Source organism: Mesoplodon mirus, assembly GCF_964341445.2.
Source record: "Mesoplodon mirus genome assembly, chromosome: 6".
NCBI lineage: Eukaryota > Metazoa > Chordata > Mammalia > Artiodactyla > Ziphiidae > Mesoplodon > Mesoplodon mirus.
Window position 1 is genome coordinate 19,450,515 of NC_138982.1, and position 22,288 is coordinate 19,472,802.

The 22,288-nt window shown below is 36.9% G+C and overlaps 1 protein-coding gene across 1 annotated transcript in view; it reads right to left on the minus strand.

Annotated features, from left to right (window-relative positions):
* DHX36 (DEAH-box helicase 36) overlaps window positions 1-22,288 on the minus strand; it is a 52,788-nt gene that overhangs the window by 27,089 nt on the left and 3,411 nt on the right. Inside the window, exons 2-9 of the mRNA XM_082626123.1 lie at window positions 12,251-12,375; window positions 11,249-11,480; window positions 9,221-9,259; window positions 7,665-7,835; window positions 5,866-5,945; window positions 5,053-5,127; window positions 4,741-4,907; window positions 3,073-3,154 (exon numbers count right to left, since the gene is read on the minus strand). Of these exons, the coding sequence (XP_082482249.1) occupies window positions 3,073-3,154; window positions 4,741-4,907; window positions 5,053-5,127; window positions 5,866-5,945; window positions 7,665-7,835; window positions 9,221-9,259; window positions 11,249-11,480; window positions 12,251-12,375 (971 nt within the window). The remainder of the gene's footprint in view (window positions 1-3,072; window positions 3,155-4,740; window positions 4,908-5,052; window positions 5,128-5,865; window positions 5,946-7,664; window positions 7,836-9,220; window positions 9,260-11,248; window positions 11,481-12,250; window positions 12,376-22,288) is intronic.

The following is a 22,288-nucleotide window of genomic DNA, read 5'->3' on the forward strand; positions in this document are numbered from 1 at the left end:
AAAAATGAACCTACACTTTAACCCCAAAGCACCTCAGAGTTCACCTGGAGGAGAGCATCTAGATGGAATGGGGGATTTGGAGCATGGGCTTCGTGAGTCAGACAGAATGGGACTGATGTCCTTGCTCTGCCATTGACTAGCTGTGTGACCTTGGGCAAGGTATAAACCTCTGGTCTTTAGTTTCCTTCTTTGAGAGATTAATACTCTTTTAACAGTATTATATGAGAATTTAAAAAAAAAGTGATAAAGCACAGTGCCTGACACACAGCAGACACCCCAAAAGTATTAATCAATCCCCTTCCCTATTCAGTACCTGTGACCCAGGATTCCCCTAAGTCTTCGATACATATAGAGGCACCAACGTGAGGTAGGGCAACCTGAGACAGAGATTAGTCTAGTCAGCAGGATGGACCCAGAGTTGGCTCCCTTCCCAGCAATTCCAAAAACAGAGGTAACCTTTAACCCCCCTCCCCAAGAACCCAATCACAACCCTCCATAACACCTCACCTACTTTCTTCCCTACTTCCCTGTAGTGCAGCTCTTCTTCTGGGAAAGGAACAGCTGGGGGCCTCTGCTGAAAACTTCTATTCAATGACCACCCTACTTCACCTCCCCTCTTAGGCTGGCTAAAGAATGACAAGTGCACAGATACCATCCTTTTGCTTCAAGAGACTCCCCTTAGCTACAATTCCTTGTACTCCCTGCCTTATGGGGACCTTAAGAAAGCAATCCATCTTTATGTAATTTTAGATTACTGATCCCTGGAACTTTGTTTTTATTGTCAAGCTGTTGCCTATTATTATCTTAGAAAACAACTGGTAAATGTGCTATGGTAGGAAATGGGACACATGGCAGAAAGTGGAATTGAGGAGGGAGAGCATAAAAATTTATAAGCATTGATGATAAAACCAGAGCATGGAAGACCAACATACACTTTCACTTTTATATGTTCCTCCCTGACATACACACTTCCCTCTTTGCTACACTGATTTCACTACTTTCCTGACTTGTCCAGCCTATCCCTGCTTTATAAACTCATTTCCAATGTACTCTCACTTCTCCAGAACAGGTCAATCACACCTTAGAGTAATAGCTTGTATGTCTCCCTATCTAGATAAAAGTTCTGAGGGTGTGTAACGAGCCTTTCACTTGTTTTATGCTCAGATCTTAGTGCACAGTGCAAGCCATAAAGTTTAAAAAGTATGTTCAATAAGTCCACTCAAAAGCTGACTTTTCTCCATGTGAAATATGCAGCAGGATCTTTGTTCTCACCTTCCCACTATCACTTCCTCATTTTCTCCTTTAACAAGTAAGCTGTGGAGTCTTGAAAAAAAATCTCAGCACAAATGTTTCTACATCTGTCCATATATTTCTCAGATGTTTACTACCGGCCAGGCACTATGCTATGCACTAGTCACAAAGATGAACAGGACAAAATCCTCGACACTGAAAATTTGAAATCTAGTGCAAGAGGTAAATATAAAAAGATACATTACATGGCAATAAGTGTTACAAGAGATATGACAGAAGTGCTCTGGGAGTCTTGTTGAGAAGGTAACTCACTCTGTGAGAGGTATCAGAGAAGGCTTAATGGGCAATGAAGCTGGGATTTGTTCTTACATAACAGTTTATAGATTAAAAGATGAAGAAGGTGGCAAACGTAGCTCTAAAAGGAGGAAATAGCACGTAACAAAGCATAAAGTCATGAAAGAAAGGGCACAAGCTGGCAGACTACAGAATAGTGCATTTAGCATGGGCAGACCATGCGATGCATGAGGCTAGAAAGAGAGGACAGGGCCAGACTGTAAAAGAGCCTTGGCATGACAGGCTAAGGAACTGGAACCTGATCCTATGGGGCTGTGCTCTCCCAGCCCTTTCTCATCAAGGAATACTAACATAATTTTGTATGGCTACTCGAGAAGCCTGCTAGCAGCTAATTGACCAGGGGATCAATAACTTGGGCCTACCAGCTGAGGTTGCTCTGCTACAGGCCATGACACACCAATAAAGGTTCCTCAATCAGTTTTCAAAAAGAAATCTCAAGGGGCGTGCCCTGGGGGAGAAAGCTCACATGACCAGCTTTCTTTGGAAAATAGATGGCAGCAGCTGTAAGAGTGAAGACCACAGTGCCAAGAGAGGAATTATATTAACACAGGAGAGATAAGAAGGACCTTAAGTAGAAGAAATAAAAATGAGAAGGTATGTTCAGGAGAAAGCTCTCAGGGTTTTTGAGGCGGGAGAGTGGGATGGCATATAGAATAACTTAGAGTAGTTTGGTTACTGAGCATGTAAAGCAGTTAACATCTCCTGGTACATAACTGCCTGATAAACACCAGCTCTTCTGACTTACAGCTTAGACAACTGGGTGGAGGATAACAGGAGTAACCATTATAATAAGGCATACTAAACAACACAGACTGCTTTAATTTTTTGGTGGAAGCATGGTGGGAATCAAATATAAGATCATGATTTTTGTTTGAAAAATGTGGGGTTCAAGAAATCTGTGGTACTGCAATGCTGTTGAGTATAGAGTTAGATAACAAGTTTAGAATTCAGGAACAGCTTCAGTTCTGAAGCTCTAGTTCTGCAAGCTACTGGAAAATAGTTCTGAAAATTTGGAACTACGGTCATGGAAAAAAGATTTAACAGTGAAATCATAAAAGGCTGAGAAAAGTATAAGTAAGAACTCCAGGGGGAAATCATATTTAAAGGATGGGGAATAGAAGCCAGCAAAAGAGAATGAATACCAGGTAGGAGAACCAGAAGAGAGGTTCAGTGCTAAAGACAGAGGTTCCCAAACTTTACTGGCCAGGGGTCCTTAAACAACACTGATGCTTGGCTACCAGCCCAGACTCTGTAATATAATTAAGGTATGAAGTGTGAATGTGGGTTTTAAAAAGCTCCAGGTCATTTTAATGTGCAAACAAGTTTGGGAATCCCTGATTTAAGGAAAAACAATGTTTTAGAGATGAGTTTGAAACAGTTCTAAGGGTGAGTTTCTGAGACTAAAGTTTGACAAAATGGTGACATGTTAGTACTTTTAATCTCTTTTAGTTCCTAATATTTACTTACCTTATTTTTTCAATTATATCTTCCAAAAGATACTCCACAACCGGAAAAGTAAAACCAGGTATATGTATCATTGGACAGTTACCTATCATGGTAGATAAAACATAAATCTGTACTTGAATGTTCCAAAAACAAAACAAAACAAAAAAAAACAACTCAACAGACTGTAAATAGGACAATGACTCCATTAGTTTTAACTTCAGAAAATGGTCCTGACACTTTTACAGCTCTACCTTATTTTTCCATATCTAATTTAATAAAACCAGCAGTCTAGTGTTCACTCAGTACCAATTTACTGTTACCAAACTGTACACAAATCTCACAGTTCTACAAAGTAACCCAGAATACCAAAAAAAATAGAGTATTTAAGTTGGATTCAAGACCTATTAAGTCTATTTCTCTTCATCATTAGCCAAGATGGTGTCATCAGAACCTAAGTTTTAGTGAAATTTACACAAGAAACATAACCCGTGGTATCCAGAATTATGGAAAGAAGAAACGTAGTTAAAGCAAGACCTAACCAAATATTAAACTGTTGCTTACTATTTTAGAATCATTAGTTAAAAAATAAGTCTCTTAGTATTGTTATTTAAATGCTATTTAGGTTTTTTGTATCGAACAAAATAAACCATATACACTGTAAACAAAGGCCAACACTGTAGACACAGATCAAAGTATCTGAGGTGGCACCAGACTTGCGTAAGTTTACTCAAAGTTAGTTCTGGATTTCTCATCAAAAAGCACTGAGACAGAGACAAAGACAAAGTATAATATGCTCAACTAATCTCACAAGGCTTTGAGGGTCAACTGGGCTGAATACAAAGACATTAAATACAGTTCTATTCCATTTTAATTCCCTTTTCTCCTCCTTGCCCCAACAATTTAAGCAGGAGAGACAGTGAGGCATAATTTTAAAAGAATGTACTCTGCAGCTAGTCAAATTTAGTTTCTTTTTTTATATTTTGGCCACTCTGTGCAGCTTGTGGGATCTTAGTGCCCTGACCAGGGCCTGAACCCGGGCCCCAGAAGTGAAAGCACTGAGTCCTAACGGCTGGACTGCCAGGGAATTCCCTCAAATTTAGTTTCAAATCATCTTGACTCTCTGTTAATTATGTAACCTTGGGTAAGCTACTTAATTACTCTGAGGTTGTTTCCTCATCTGTAAAAATAAGAATAGCACCTACTTCACAAGGTATTATGAAGACTGATGAAGACATGCCAAATACACTACTTGGCACAGTGAAGGTATTCCACAGTGGTTGCTAGTTATTACTATTAGCAAACTGCCGCCCTGTGGCAGTTTGCTAATAACAGTAATAACTAGCAACCACTGTGATATTACATAAAAGACACAGAAGAATCACAAAAAAAGTTTATAAAATTATTCAAATCTGTGGTTTGACTTCATTGATGTCACCTTAATTATCTGGTGGAAGCACCAAAAGGCTACATGTCTTCACTATAAGAACAGAGATGATGCCACATTTTTTAAAAACAGGCCAATTCTCTGTGAGACTAGAGGGTAGATGAATATTCAAATAAAATGAACTGCTAAACATTTATTTTGACTACTCTGTACCTAGCACTGTATTAGTTTTCTTTAAAAAATTGTTTCTAAATTCAATGGCTTTGTGATAACTTTCTAAAGTAACAACCATAAATTTTACTCACCAAAATATTCTGAAAATTTCTCAGCATTCAGTGTTGCACTCATCAAAACTATTTTCAGGTCGGGTCGATAATTGAGAAGATCTTTAACAACACTCATTAAAACATCTGACTGTAGATTTCTCTCATGGATTTCATCAAGCACGATATGACTAACACTGGACAAATGCCTAAAGCAGAAGTGTAAAGTTCGTTACTCAGCACAAAATTGAAAAACAGAACCATTTTACTTTTACATAAATTAATAAAATCCAATTTAATAATTACGTCTTCTGATAACATTTAACTAAATGTCCTGAGTTGAAACATACTCACGGGTCTGACTGAAGCCACTGAAGGATAATTCCTGTCGTACAATATAAGATAGAACCCTGTTTCCTTGGCAACCGACTGTGAATGAAAGACATGAGTTAATTCTTGGTTTTCTTTACTAATAAATTACTTAAGTACCACAAAAGTTTAAAAGAATATCTTCAATTTAAAAAATGTTTTCAGTTTTAATGAAAAACTTCATACTTAAATTTTAGTTACTGGAAGCCTTACAACGATACAGTAATGAGACATACTAGCTTCAAGTTCATTACACATTATTTCTGTTATGATACAATGTTCATGATTTCTTTTTAAAAGCAAAAGTGCTACCATTCAGAAAAAGACCAAATATTTAGGGAACTAAACTTCTGTTCAGTGATTAGAAAATCAATTCATTTAAAAAGGTAAATGGAATCTTGACCTGCAGAGAAGGATTAAAGAAATACAGTGGAATGGGATAGGGGGTTAAAGACACAAAACTAAATTCAGTCAGTCAGTGGCTGCATGGTGGTATCAAAATATACAGGAGGTCAACTCCTTTTCAGGGTGAGTGATGGTCTACTAACATATACCCAGGAAAAATGTTATTTCTCTAATCATTCCATAATGTAAAAGACACCTTAAAATGGCAATCCAAATCTGAATTTGGGTTAAAAAAATGATTTTGTGGGTTGCAAGCCTCACATGTTGCAGTTACTTGAAATGTTAATTCTAATAGCAATAATCAGCATAAAAATAGGGGAAAGATCTTTCTTTTGAATCTCTAACTCCAAAGTTACAGTAAAATCTACCTGTAAACAAGTGAACATTCTTTACCTCTGGAGACGAATTTGGTATCCGGTACTATTACCATTGCCACAAGATTCTGCCCTTTCTGCAGCCACTCTCTCTGCAACCTTTAATTAAAATAAAGTACAGTTACAAAGAAAACATTTCCTTTAGAGTAAATATCGTGAATGCCTATGAAAATCTGGTTGCTGAAACACTATCCATTAGATTTTCAGAATTAAAAAAATAGAAACATTAAAATCTGAGGTATCTAAAACTGTGTCCCTTAAGAGCTGAAGACTACCTGCTTCTTATGTTTACTTCTCATTTCCTCTGAAATTCTCCCTCATAACTATTTTCAAAGTGACTTTCTATAAATCCTCTCTACCTTTGTCTTTTTTTTAAAAAGTTGGAAATCATAATCTAAACTTGTAAAACTTGTATATAATTTGAGGGTAAACATACGTTGATACTTTTTTTCATTTGCTTCTTTTTCATAGAGATTGGTAAGCTTAATTTCTAGTTCTTGGTTATGTTCTTAAAGTTATGACTGCCAAAGATAAGCTCTAGACAGATGAAATCTTATAATCCAACACTGATTTGTATAGCTAAAAGTAACCAAGTCATCTAGTGACAGAACAGTGATTTATGAGGTTAGAAATAGAAAATGACATGATTAGTTTTTAAGAAATACTTCAGAAGGAAAAGTTTTCAATCATTCTATCCCATATAAACTGACTTGGACCATTACTTCACTTTCTACTACTGATTAAACTGCCCATTCAAATACCAACAGATCTTAGAAAAATAAGCAAAGAAATAACCTAATTTGCATTTCTCCTTACTGTCAATATATAGTCATATATTAGTGAAAATGGTAAGATTAGATTTTTAACTTAAGTCAGGCTATATAACAGTGTTATGACAAAAATGGCTTATTTTTCACCATTCTATGAACGTATGCCATTTCTAGGAATATCGTCCTCCCATAAAGACTGCTGCTTTACTTTTTTTTAAATAGTATCTCTTAGAAACCATAGTTTAAAAAATATATAGTAGCTCCTACAAAACAATGCTGTAATTGGTAATGCAGTTCCTGACCAGATTCTGTATTGAATGACTTAGAGATGTAATAAATAGTACTATCATAAAACCAAATACAACCATAAATCTTCATAATTTAAATTTACACACAGAATTACATAACACTGAAATAAATGTACTATACACACTGAATGTTGTAAGAAGCCCCAAACATTTTTAAAGAACATATAACTCATATATTTAACTAGGTCATCTAACTAAACACAAACAAAAAATGTTATTTGTAATAAACATGTACTTATACCTGCTTCATGATAAACCTGAAACAATGCCTTATTTTTTTTATGATAAATTCCCTCTTACTGACTTGCATTAAAAAGTCAGAAATACAGCTACCACCACTCAGTGTACTTATATACTGAAAAAAACAATCAGAGAGAGCCGAAAACAGTATTGAATGAATCAAGGAGTAAAATGTAAAGCATCTAATGATGCAGATTATTTGAGGCTCCTAATCAATTCTATAAACATTATCAATTTTTTGTTCTTTTAGTTTTATACTGAAAATTGTCTGGATTTTTAATTTATCTTCAACTCCTAAACATCTATTATCACTAACAGAGAGAGGTCAATTTTGGGGGCTTTACTGCCAAATACTTGTTAACCAAATTTTGCTTTTATAGCAACATATCTTAAACCTAATAAAAAATCACCCCAACCTTCAGAATCAGTAACTTCTAACAGGACTACATAGGAGAACGGAGAACAAAGTGGGGAATTTTAAAAAGTGAGAGATTACTTACTGAAATGGCACTAATTCTTCTTGGCTGAGTACAAACTATCCTGCATGCAGATCCTTTTCCTCTTTCAATGTAGTTATCCAAAATGAACTGAGTAACTTGAGTGGTTTTTCCACAACCAGTTTCACCACTTACTACTGTTACCTGATGGTTATCGATCATATTTATCAATTCCTATTTCAAAAGGGAAAATAAGTGAAGGACATCACATGTTGACTAAGTCTGAAAAGATAGTTACCAAAATCCTACTGAACTGAAGGTAACTGTTTTTAACAAGCATATTAATACTTTAAAAATTCTGTTATATGCAATGCTGGCAGTTTGGATATCTGGATCTACTAGCTTTCAAGAGATAAGAAGCACCAAATTATAAAAAGAAGAGGGCCATGGCTCTGTTAATGAAAAACACACTGACAAGAACAAGAAGAGACAGGTTATAAATCCATACATAAGAATTAACATAAATTAAGAAGAATGGTGACATGTGGGGCTCCTGAGTAAAAGGCAAATCCCCTGATACCTAAAAAATTACTAGGAACATTAAGGATTTATATCATAAATCATAAATATGGCTTTGTTCTGCAGGACAAGTTTTGTATACTGTTTTCAAGAACAAGGAAGAGTATAATTTAAGATGATTCCCTTTCAAATAATTAAAATAAAGACAAGTTTTAAATACCTAAATCAAATGACTAAAATTCAGATATCTGGAAAACTGCTTACTTGGGAAAGATCTTCTTTCTTAGAAGGTTTAGATAAACACGAGTATTTTTAAAGTAATATTCACCATACTAGCAAAACCATCCCACTACTTCAAAGGGGTGTCATGAGGTATCTTTATCTATGAAACAATCTAACATGAAAACCCACCGCTTAAAAATTTCTTATCTATTCTACCACCTCATATATATCAGAACAAGTTCCAAGTTTGAACACTGAAATTACAGGTGGCAAGTGCTGAGAAGTAGAATGTGATTCATTCATTCAACAAATATTTACTGGGGGTCTATAGAATGTTAGGCACTGTTCTGAGTCAAGAGGTACATAGTGAACAAAACAGACTCTGGCCTCAATAACTTACACTGCTAGGAGGGGAAGATACACATGTCAGGTGGTAGTAAGTGCTATAAAAAGGAAAGAAAAATAAAGGAAGGTTGAGAAGTCAGAGAAGGATAGGAGACTATATTATTCTACATAGGGTGATTGTATGAGGAAACATAATAAGTTAATTAAAGCACTGTATTTTCAGCAGTGCCCCAATTTTAATTAAAATATTTGATCTCAAATTAAGAGCAAGGGTTATTTATCCAAAGCAACTTACAAGTGAAAATTCTATTTTTAAACTCATGGACATATAAATATGAGAAAACTTCAGAAAAATTGTTTCAGAACTGGGTCTTTTTTTTAAGTCCTTCAACAATTCAAAGGAATAAAATGAACTTCGAAGAATATCCTTTAGGGAAAGGTTCATTAATTTATATTTCTTCTTGATATAGAGCTTTAAAAAAATGTATTTAAACATTTTGTAAATCAAATTAAATAGTGTATATTCATTTTACCTTTTGCATTCCATATGAAGGCAGCTTTTCCCTGAAATGCTGAAATTAAAAAAAAAAGTTTTTAATTTTTTTACAAAAGAAATGTAATCAAATTATAAACCTGGTAAATAGAATATATCATAGATATATATGTTAAGAGTGCAAAAGTATTACCTCACAGCTTATGTGAAGGTGTCAAGACTTAAAAAAAAAAGAATTTTTATAAAAAAGAACTAATGAACTTAGCAATGAGATTATAAGCTGTCTGAGGACAGGGAATGTCTTATTTAGTCTTTGGAAAACACAGCAGAATAACAGGCATCTAGAAAGTGGAAAAATAATGTTTAAAAAAATTTATAACTGAAAGAAAAATATGGCCTATTACCAAGGATTAAAATGTTGAGCTCTTAAACACACCTAAATTTTAGACTTGGTTTTGTTACGAGCTGTACAACCATACATAGGTCACTTAACCTAAGATTCTTTTTCCTCCTCTGTAACAGACATGCGTAATCTCTTGTACAGGGCTGTTGAGAGGTTCAAATAATGTAGTACATGTGAAGCTTTTACAACAGTGCCTGACCAAAAGGAAGACCACCAGCTGTTTTTGTTTTGCACATTTCTTCTAACTTTCTCTGAACTAGATCAATTACTCATCTTCAATAATATTTGAGTTCTGTCTTCCATACAAAGCAAACAGAGACAGTAGCTAACTCTTCTTGTTCCTAAGGCTATAAGACAACTAAAATATTCTGAATTAATACATCTTGAAATCTCCTGTCCCCAAATCATATTTTCACTCAAAAGGCATCAAAGAGCTACACAATTTGGTCCTGGATAACCTCAGCTGATCTGTTCTAATGAGGATATCCAACCTGCAGTGACAGTCAATAGATCCTTTCTTTCCTACAGAGGATGTGATAATCTGCCTTTCTCAAAAATGGCAGTACAGGGCTTCCCTGGTAGCGCAATGGTTGAGAGTCCGCCTGCTGATGTAGGGGACACGGGTTCGTGCCCCGGTCCGGGAAGATCCCACATGCCGCGGAGCGGCTGGGCCCATGAGCCATGGCCGCGGAGGCTGCGTGTCCGGGGCCTGTGCTCCACAACGGGAAAGGCCACAACAGTGAGAGGCCCGCGTACCGCAAAAAAAAAAAAAAAAAAAAAAAAAAAAAGGCAGTACATATTTGCATATTAAGGACATAGCCTCAGAATTCCCTCAGTATTTTCTCTTAAAAAAAAAAAGTGAGGGCTTCCCTGGTGGCGCAGTGGTTGGGAGTCTGCCTGCTGGTGCAGGGGATGCGGGTTCATGCCCCGGTCCGGGAAGATCCCACATGCCGCGGAGCAGCTGGGCCCGTGAGCCATGGCCGCTGAGCCTGCGCGTCCGGAGCCTGTGCTCCGCGGCGGGAGAGGCCACAGCAGTGAGAGGCCCGCGTACCGCAAAAAAAAAAAAAAAATTGAACATTTTATTACATCTCTTTCTAGAATATCCATAAAGCATTCAATTTTATGTTTTAACAGTAAGGGACCTTAAATTATCTTGCCTAGCAGGAAAAGAAAATACTGGAAAAACTCAGGAGAATTTCAGAATTTAAAGACACCTCTGTCTTTAAAGTGTTGGTGAACATAAGCACATCATATAACTTTTGAGGAATTTAATTTTAACATCTGTAAAACGAAAGAGTTGGATTAGATGTTCTAAAAGAAGAAACTTTACAATTCTAACCACCCTTGTCTCTCATGACATCTCATTAAAATGGCCTAGAAATGTTAAACTTAAGTGTGATTTTTTTTCATTTGCACTACCATTTCTCAGATATTTCTTCTCTTCACCATATACATAAACTATTGTAGATGAGATAGGCTACTTATGTGTAATTCGATTCCCACTACTTTTCTGCACTGTAAGGGGGAAAAAATTCCCAGAGGATGGCTTGTTGAGCAATCTCACGGATTTATATCAGGCAACTACCTCTAACCATAAATACACTTTTATCAAGTGTCAGAAGAGATGACAAGTAAAAAATTTTTCCCCATCTTGCTTTCCATTACCTGCATTTCAATATACCGAAGGTCAGTTTTTTTCTTTTGTAAATCTTCCAATAATTGTTGGTCTAAAGTTACATCTGGTTCATTTTCTTGCAAGAGATATTCAGAATCGCGGTCAATATATTTGTCCCTGATTCTAAATGGCCTCTTTTCTTGATTTATCAATTTTTTTTCCTGATCCTCAACTTTCTTTACTGAGTTTGGTTTGTTCTCAGCAGGAGCTTCAGTCCCATATCTATTTTGACAAAATAAAAAAATGATAAACATTGAATGAAGAGCCACTCAAGCCCTGAAACAAAATAATATATGTTGTTTAATGATTTCAAAGTTATCAAAATCAGAAGCCTTTATTCTTTTCTCTTAGTAGAGCAATTTGAAAATACTTAGATTCTTATAATGAACTCAATTTTTCCCCGCCCTACAAATAAGACACTGCCAGATAGGTTATTCCTTGTGGTAGTTAAAAAAATAAAAATCCACCCAATAGTCATTCCTCCATTGCAAAGACTCACAGTGTTTCTCTTTATCAGGTTTTCTGAGCCATGTTTTATTTCACAACTTCATTTTCCTGCCACCCCTTCTGAGCTATAAATGGGATGCTACATTACACAGTCCCAGAGAAACTACTCCTAATTTGCCCCTGATGATACAGTTCCTATGATTTTCCTAAAACAGCAGCAATTTAACTTCTTACAGATCTCCTCCACAAGAAAATTCCGGATATACAAAGATGATGGGTAGGAAGAACTAAGTAATAACTTCATCAACATCCTATATAGACAATTCCTACCATTTAGATCTCCTGTGAGAATAAATATGCCACCTAAATTTTAAAATATTTCACTAAATTTGCTCAATCTACATAAGAGAAAAGATTACTTTGAGGCTAAATTTCACTTATAGAAGAGTCTAAAGATGTTATTTTTATTATCTTTTTTTTCCGGCCAGTGCTCTGAAAGAAGTGTCACTCTTTGTTCATTTTTAAAAGAATACTTTTTGTTTTACCCATGGTCTTCAGGAGCAAACCAGGATATTTGTGCTTCTGAATCTTTATCATTCTTAGCTTGCACAGAATGTAGAAGCTGCACAATTTGTTCTTCTCGACGTTCATCCATATGTACCACAGCTCTCTATTTTGTGCAAAGAAAAAGCATCCTCATCAGCTTGAGAAAGCATGTGCAAAATTATTTGACGACTGAAAAAATAAAGGCAAAGTAACGTGTTCAACAAACATATATAAAAGAAAGTTAAAGTCACCCCACACTTGCTCTCTAGACCCTTTTCTACTATATGTCTATAAAATTAGCTTGACTATTACTGGCAAAGAAATCATATTTATGTCACTTATTAAAACTTTGGTTCCCTTACTTCCTACCCTTGCATAATACTAATTGTTACAATCTTTTCCTTACCTTAAATTTTAAAAGATACTCACAATTAAATTTACTAAAACCCAAGTGTTCTGGTAAAAACAAAAGTTAAAAACTGCAAATACTATTTTGGTTGCAATGAGCATTTTAAGAGCATTTAAATCTCTTACATTATGAAGAGGAGTAAAATGGGAAGTAAGACGGCTGAGCTCAGAGGGAATAAATAAAATGATCAGTGCTCATGAAAATAATATTTCAAACGATGCAGTTACCTCAGAGAATGAGATTTACTTAAAAAGAGACACCAGAGAAAATATGAGTTAGATTGTTTTTTTAGTATAGAATACATGGAAGAGAAAATATGAGTTACACTGTACACAGTAAGAATAAGAACTTTTAAAGACTGCCCTTCTATAATTGCAAATTATGATTAGCTAAATTATAAGTAAACACAGTAGGTAAAAAAGAAGAGTGCATAGATTTTTTTTCCCCAGGTGTCCACACAGGAAAGATGGCCAAGTTATTGAATGAAAAAAGCCAGATACAGAAAACATGTGCAATGGGATGTTGCTTTCACTACTATTAATTTTTTAAAAGGTTATTCGCTTTTCATATTCTATGCCTTTTGCAGTATTTCTTCCAGTTATAATTCTGGCACATAGTACATACCCCAGAGAAGTCTATCAAATGAATGGATGAATCTAGCTTTTTGAATGAGCATATATGACTTTTGTGTTAAACCATTTTCCTCTTTAAAGAAGTAAAACACACATAAAAAGAATACACGGAGGAGAGGGGATTAAGAGCGCTGCTGAAAGGAGCTCCAGAGACAGACGCGAACCGCAGCTAACAGCGTGGACCCCAGAGACGGGCATGAGACACTAAGGCTGCTGTTGCCGCCACCAAGAAGCCTGTATGCGAAAGATGAGCCCTGGGAGCTGTGCGAACAAAGAAGAGAAAGGAAAATCTCTCCCAACAGCCTCAGGAGCAGTGGATTAAATCTCCACACTCAACTTGATGTACCCTGCATCTATGGAATACCTGAATAGACAACGAATCATCCCAAACTGAGGAGGTGGACTTTGAGAGGAAGATTTATTCTTTTCTCCCCATTTCCTCGTTTTGTGAGTGTGTATGATGTGTATGCTTCTGTGTGAGATTCTGTCTGTATAGCTTTGCTTTCACCATTTGTCCTAGGGTTCTATCTGTCCGTTTTTTTGTTTTTTCCTTAAAAAAATTTTTTTTAGTAATTCTTTTTTATTTTAATAACTTTATTTTATTGTACTTTATTTTCTTTTATCCTCGTTTTTTCTTTCTTTCTACTTTCTCTCCCTTTTATTCTGAGTCATGTGGATGAAAGGCTCTTGGTGCTGCAGCCAGGAGTCAGGGCTGTGCCTCTGAGGTGGGAGAGCCAACTTCAGGACACTGGTCCACAAGGGACCTCCCAGCTCCACGTAATATCAAACGGCAAAGATCTCCATCTCAACACCAGCACCCAGCTCCACTCAACAACCAGCAAGCTACAGTGCTGGACACCCTATGCCAAACAACTAGCAAGACAGGAACACAACCCCACCCATTAGCAGAGAGGCTGCCTAAAATGATAATAAGGCCACAGACACCCCAGAACACACCACCAGACGTGGACCTGTCCACCAGAAAGACAAGATCCAGCCTCATCCACGAGAACACAGGCACTAGTCCCCTCCAACAGGAAGCCTACACGACTCACTGAACCAACTTTAGCCACTGGGGACAGACACCAAAAACAACGGGAACTACGAACCTGCAGCCTGCAAAAAGGAGACCCCAAACACAGTAACATAAGCAAAATGAGAAGACAGAAAAACACACAGCAGATGAAGGAGCAAGATAAAAACCCACCAGACCTAACGAATGAAGAGGAAATAGGCAGTCTACCTGAAAAAGAATTCAGAATAATGATAGTAAAGAGGACCCAAAATCTTGGAAATACATTAGAGAAAAATGCAAGAAAGATTTAACAAGGACCCAGAAGAACTAAAGACGAAACAAGCAACGATGAACAACACAATAAATGAAATTAAAAATACTCTAGAAGGGATCAATAGCAGAATAACTGAGGCAGAAGAACGGATAAGTGACCTGGAAGATAAAATAGTGGAAATAACTACTGCAGAGCTGAATAAAGAAAAAAGAATGAAAAGAACTGAGGACAGTCTCAGAGACATCTGGGACAACATTAAACGCACCAACATTCAAATTATAGGGGTTCCAGAAGCAGAAGAGAAAAAGAAAGGGACTGAGAAAATATCTGAAGAGATTATAGTTGAAAACTTCCGTAATATGGGAAATGAAATAGTTAATCAAGTCCAGAAAGCACAGAGAGTCCCACACAGTATATACCAAAGGAGAAACACACCAAGACACATATTAATCAAACTGTCAAAAATTAAACACAAAGAAATCATATTAAAAGCAGAAAGGGGAAAAACAACAAATAACACACAAGGGAATCCCCATAAGGTTAACAGCTGATCTTTCAGCAGAAACTCTGCAAGCCAGAAGGGAGTGGCAGACATATTTAAAGTGATGAAGAGGAAAAACCTACAACCAAGATTACTCTACCCAGCAAGGATCTCATTCAGATTTGATGGAGAAATTAAAACCTTTACAGACAAGCAAAAGCTGAGAGAGTTCAGCACCACCAAACCAACTTTACAACAAATGCTAAAGGAACTTCTCTAGGCAAGAAACACAAGAGAAGGAAAAGACGTACAATAACAAACCCAAAACAATTAAGAAAATGGGAATAGGAACATACATATCGATAATTACCTTAAATGTAAATGTATTAAATGCTCCCACCAAAAGACACAGACTGGCTGAATGGATACAAAAACAAGACCCGTGTATATGCTGTCTACAAGAGACCAACTTCAGACCTAGAGACACATACAGACTGAAAGTGAGGGGATGGAAAAAGATATTCCATGCAAATGTAAACCAAAAGAAAGCTGAAGTAGCAATTCTCATATCAGACAAAACAGACTTTAAAACAAAGACTATTACAAGAGACAAAGAAGGACACTACATAATCATCAAGGAATCGATCTAAGAAGAAGAGAAAACAATTGTAAATATTTATGCACCCAACATAGGAGCACCTCAATACATAAGGCAAATACTAACAACCATAAAAGGGGAAATCGACAGTAACACATTCATAGTAGGGGACTTTAACACCCCACTCTCACCAATGGACAGATCATCCAAAATGAAAATAAATAAGGAAACACAAGCTTTAAATGATACATTAAACAAGATGGACTTAATTGATATTTATAGGATATTCCATCCAAAAACAACAATACACATTTTTCTCAAGTGCTCATGGAACATTCTCCAGAATAGATCATATCTTGGGTCACAAATCAGCCTTGGTAAATTTAAGAAAAGGGAAATTGTATCAGGTATCTTTTCCGACCACAACGCTATGAGACTAGATATCAATTACAGGAAAAGAGCTGTAAAAAATACAAACACATGGAGGCTAAACAATACACTACTTAATAACGAAGAGATCACTGAAGAAATCAAAGAGGAAATCAAAAAATACCTAGAAACAAATGACAATGGAGACACAACGACCCAAAACCTATGGGATGCAGCAAAAGCAGTTCTAAGTGGGAAGTTTATAGCAATACAATCCTACCTTACGAAACAGGAAACATCTCAAATAAACAACCTAACCTTGCATCTAAAGCAATTAGAGAAAGAAGAACAAAAAACCCCCAAAGTTAGCAGAAGGAAAGAAATCATAAAGATCAGATCAGAAATAAATGAAAAAGAAATGAAGGAAACGATAGCAAAGATCAATAAAACTAAATGCTGGTTCTTTGAGAAGATAAACAAAATTGATAAACCATTAGCCAGACTCATCAAGAAAAAAAGGGAGAAGACTCAAATCAATAGAATTAGAAATAAAAAAGGAGAAGTAACAACTGACACTGCAGAAATACAAAAGATCATGAGAGATTACTACAAACAACTCTATGCCAATAAAATGGACAACGTGGAAGAAATGGACAAATTCTTAGAAATGCACAACCTGCCAAGACTGAATCAGGAAGAAACAGAAAATATGAGCAGACCAATCACAAGCACTGAAATGGAAACTGTGATTAAAAATCTTCCAACAAACGAAAACCCAGCACCAGATGGCTTCACAGGCGAATTCTATCAAACATTTAGAGAAGAGCTAACACCTATCCTTCTCAAATTCTTCCAAAATATAGAAGACGGAAGAACACTCCCAAACTCATTCTACGAGGCCACCATCACCTTGATACCAAAACCAAACAAAGTTGTCACAAAAAAAGAAAACTACAGGCCAATATCACTGATGAACACAGATGCAAAAATCTTCAACAAAATACTAGCAAACAGAATCCAACAGCACATTAAGAGGATCATACACCATGATCAAGTGGGGTTTATTACAGGAATGCAAGGATTCTTCAATATATGCCGGTCAATCAATGTGATACACTATATTAACAAATTGAAGGAGAAAAACCATACGGTCATCTCAATAGATGCAAAATTCAACACCCATTTATGATAAAAACACTGCAGAAAGTAGGCATAGAGGGAACTTTCCTCAACATAATAAAGGCCATATATGACAAACCCACAGCCAACATCGTCCTCAATGGTGAAAACCTGAAAGCATTTCCACTAGGATCAGGAACAAGACAAGGTTGCCTACTCTCACCACCATTATTCAACATAGTTTTGGAAGTTTTAGCCACAGCAATCAGAGGAAAAGGAAATAAAAGGAATCCAAATCGGAAGAGAAGTAAAGCTGTCACTGTTTGCAGATGACATGATACTATACATAAAGAATCCTACAGATGCTACCAGAAAACTACTAGAGCTACTCAATGAATTTGGTAAAGTAGCAAGATACAAAATTAATGCACAGAAATCTCTGGCATTCCAATACGCAAATGATGAAAAACCTGAAAGTGAAATCAAGAAAAGACTCCCATTTACCACTGCAACAAAAAGAATAAAATATCTAGGAATAAACCTACCTAAGGAGACAAAAGACCTGTATGCAGAAAATGATAAGACACTGATGAAAGAAATTAAAGATGATACAAATAGATGGAGAGATATACCATGTTCTTGGATTGGAAGAATCAACACTGTGAAAATGACTCTACTACCCAAAGCAATCTACAGATTCAATGCAATCCCTATCAAACTATCACAGGTATTTTTCACAGAACTAGAACAAAAAATTTCAAAATTTGTATGGAAACACAAAAGACCCCGAATAGCCAAAGCAATCTTGAGAAAGAAAAACGGAGCTGGAGGAATCAGGCTCCCTGACTTCAGACTATACTACAAAGCTACAGTAATCCAGACAGTATGGTACTGGCACAAAAACAGAAATACAGATCAATGGAACAGGATAGAAAGCCCAGAGATAAAGCCACACACATATGGTCACCTTATCGTTGATAAAGGAGGCAGGAATGTACAGTGGAGAAAGGACAGCCTCTTCAATAAGTGATGCTGGGAAAACTGGACAGGGATGTGTAAAAGTATGAGATTAGATCACTCCCTAACACCATACACAAAAATAAGCTCAAAATGGATTAAAGACCTAAATGTAAGGCCAGAAACTATCAAACTCTTAGAGGAAAACATAGGGAGAACACTCTATGACATAAATCACAGCAAGATCCTTTTGGACCCACCTCCTAGAGAAATGGAAATAAAAACAAAAATAAAGAAATGGGACCTAATGAAACTGCAAAGCTTTTGCACAGCAAAGGAAACCATAAACAAGATGAAAAGACAATGCTGAGAATGGGAGAAAATATTTGCAAATGAAGCAACTGCCAAAGGATTAGTCTCCAAAATTTACAAGCAGCTCATGCAGCTCAGTATCGAAAAAACAAACAACCCAATCCAAAAATAGGCAGAAGAGCTAAACAGACATTTCTCCAAAGAAGATACACAGATTGCCAACAAACATATGGAAGAATGCTCAACATCATTAATCATTAGAGAAATGCAAATCAAAACTACAATGAGGTATCACCTCACACCAGTGAGATGGCCATCATCAAAAAATCTACAAACAATAAATGCTGGAGAGGGTGTGGAGAAAAGGGAACCCTCTTGCACTGTTGGTGGGAATGTACATTGATACAGCCACTATGGAGAACAGTATGGAGGTTCCTTAAAAAACTAAATATAGAACTACCGTACGACCCAGCACAATCCCACTACTGGGCACATACCCTGAGAAAACCATAATTCAAAAAGAATCACGTACCACAATGTTCATTGCAGCTCTATTTACAATAGCCAGGACATGGAAGCAATCTAAATGTCCACAGACAGATGAATGGATAAAGAAGATGTGGCACCTATATACGATGGAATATTACTCAGCCATAAAAAGAAACGAAACTGAGTTATTTGTAGTGAGGTGGATGGACCTAGAGTCTGTCATACAGAGTGAAGTAAGTCAGAAAGAGAAAAACAAATACCGTATGCTAACACATATATACGGAATCTAAAGAAAAAAAATGGTTCTGAAGAACCTAGGGACAGGACAGGAATAAAGACGCAGACGTAGAGAATGGACTTGAAGACATGGGGAGGGGGAAGGGTAAGCTGGGATGAAGTGAGAGGGTGGCATGGACTTATATATACTACCAAATGTAAAATAGCTAGCTAGTGGGAAGCAGCCACAGGGCACAGAGAGATCAGCTGGGTGCTTTGTGACCACCTAGAGGGATGGGATAGGGAGGGTGGGAGGGAGACACCAGAGGGAGGAGATATGGGGATATATGTAAATGTAGAGCCGATTCACTATGTTATAAAGTAGAAACTAACACAGCAGTGTAAAGCAATTATACTCCAATAAAGAGGTTAAAAAAAAGACAAAACCAAATGTCGTATATTAACGCATATATGTGGAACCTAGTAAAACGATACAGATGAACCAGTTTGCAGGGCAGAAATAGAGACACAGATGTGGAGAACACACACACAGACACCATGGGGGGAAAGTGGCAGGGGTGGTGGTGGTGGTGGTGGGATGAATTGGGAGATTGGGATTGACATATACACACTAATATGTATAAAATAATAAGAATCTGCTGTATAAAAAATAAATTTCAAAAATTCAAAAAATAAAGTCCCAATTTTTTGCTTTTTAATAATTGTACTAAATTGAATCTTTTTACAATGATTAATAAATTAGACGAATGTATCCTTTCTCCGTGGTATAGAATATGCCCTCTCTACTAGGAGTCGAAGCTTGCACCTGGTTTCTCCTGGACTCTATCCTATGCACCTTTACCTCTGCCAATTTTAATCTGTAATAATTTGCTGTTAAGAACAGCTACTGTGAGTACACCAGCTTTTCAGAGATTTGTGACTCCTTCCAGTAAATTTCAGGACCTGAGGGTGGTCTTGGGGACCCCCAACACAGAGGATCATTATTAGAACATTTTTGCCCTATGCTTTAAATTCTGTAGGTCTTCAGTACGTATTAACATTTACTGCTCTGTGTACTTACATAAGATAGTTATTGATTACTATGTTTTTTCTTGGCCCTTAGAAATTTAAGAATCCTCAGCAATACTTTGATTAAAGCCTCCTCTGAAAAGGAAGCCCCAGGACATAAAGTCATCCTTAAGCACAAGTTCCTTAATTTTTACACCCTTTCCAAACACCTCAAGGGTTCATAGCCATAGTTTCTTTCATTCACTTTCAAAACGGCAAAGATTAAGTAATTTAAGACCGATTGCTTTCCCAATGAAACTCAATCACACTAACGCATTTCTTCAACCAGAGAACTTCACATTTTGAAGCTTTTACCTCTACTAGCAGAACAAAGTTCTCCTCCTCACCTTGTTAAATGAATTTTAGATATCCAGAAAAAGGTGGGATGACTGAAAAATGAAATAGCCCCTGGAAATTTTATACTTTTTAATAAAAACATAATATACACTTAAAAAAAATTATTTTCAACGTGATTCTCTGCCCAATGAGCCTCCAAAGGCTGTGGGCAGTGAAGTTAGGAATGCTGAAATTCCAAACCTGGATCTAGCCTGATTCTCTGTAGGTTATCTCCCTCCTAACCTTCTTCCAGTTCCATCATCCTTCACTTTACCTCACCCCCTGCCTGAAGAATCTCAGAATCTCAGACACACATTTTATGGTTCACGACTCTTATTTTATCAAGCCATTTGATTTTTTTATTATTTCCCCCCCTTTTGGACATCTTCAAATATTCTTTCTGCTTCTAACTGGAAATTCCTAGCAAAGGAGACCCTCAATTATATCCAGCGAATTGTCTTTTCTCATCAGCTTCTAATTATCTGTAACTGCTTCAAACTTTCTCCATTCTCTGTAACACACCGACACCACTTTGCTGTTCACCCTCGACATTTTACACACGGTATTTCATAAAGAAAACAAAACCCAAAGGAAAAGTCCTCAATCGTTTGAGGACTCAATCCAAATCCAAACCCAAACCCACCTGTATCAGAACCCATCCTTTGCTCTTTTCTTTCCTGTTAAAATGGAATAGGAATACATTTTCCTAGTTAAAGTTAATCTCTCCACTTAAGCCCTGCAGCCTTCCTTCCACCTCCTCAGGGCTATCTCCGATTAAGATTTATCCTCCTTTCCTAGATCTCTTTCTCTAGTAGTCTTTAGGTTGTACATCAATATTCTGGTTTGCTTCTTTACAGATATAAGGCAGAACTGCATTTCCCATGGCCATGTGAATGGGAATTTCTAGGAATCAGGGGCGATTTCCTGTATCCCTCCCTGCTGCCACCAAAAACAGTTATGCTCCAGATGGGTGGGAGGCTATGTGGACCTCATTCTCATGAGAACTCTAGCGAACTCCAACGGTCAAGTAATGGGAGCAGAAAACAAACCTTTGTTGTTATAAGCCATTAAGATCTGCGGGCTGTCTACTACGACTGCATGATAATTTAGTCTTCTCTGATATATTTACTTTTCCTCTCCACTGGCTCCTTACCATCAGTCCGTGAACTAGAACACAGTCAAATCTCTTCACTTTTAAAACAATAAAAACAAAAATCCTGTCCTGAATTCTCCCACCCCTACTTTTCCCCCTCCTTCTCACAGAACTGCCTGGAGGTACCCCCATTTCTTCCTCTCTCCTTCTCTAGCACTCCAGTGCAATCTGGTTTTTACTTCCACCACTCTACAAAAAGGGCTCTCATCAAGGTTACCAATTACCCTGCTGCTAAATCCAAGACACTCTGAACTCTTACCTCACTTGGTATCAGTGCAGTGTTTGCCACTATTGATTACTTTCTCTTTTTCATATACTCTTTTCTCCCTAATCTACACTCCTGGGTTCCAAACCAACATCCATCTCCTTATTTTTCTCTTCTCTGGCTGTTCCTTCCTAGATTCTTTCAAGCTTCTCTTCCCCGGCCCATACTTTAAATGTTCTTGTTCTACATTGTACAGCCCGAGTGTTCTGCAGACCAGCAGTACTGACATCATCCGGGAGGCTGTGAGAAAAGGTGAATCTCTGGAGCCACCCCAGTTCTACATTTCTACAAGATGCCAGGTGATTCAGGTTTGAGAAGCAATGGTCTACAGAGTTCAGGTCTGC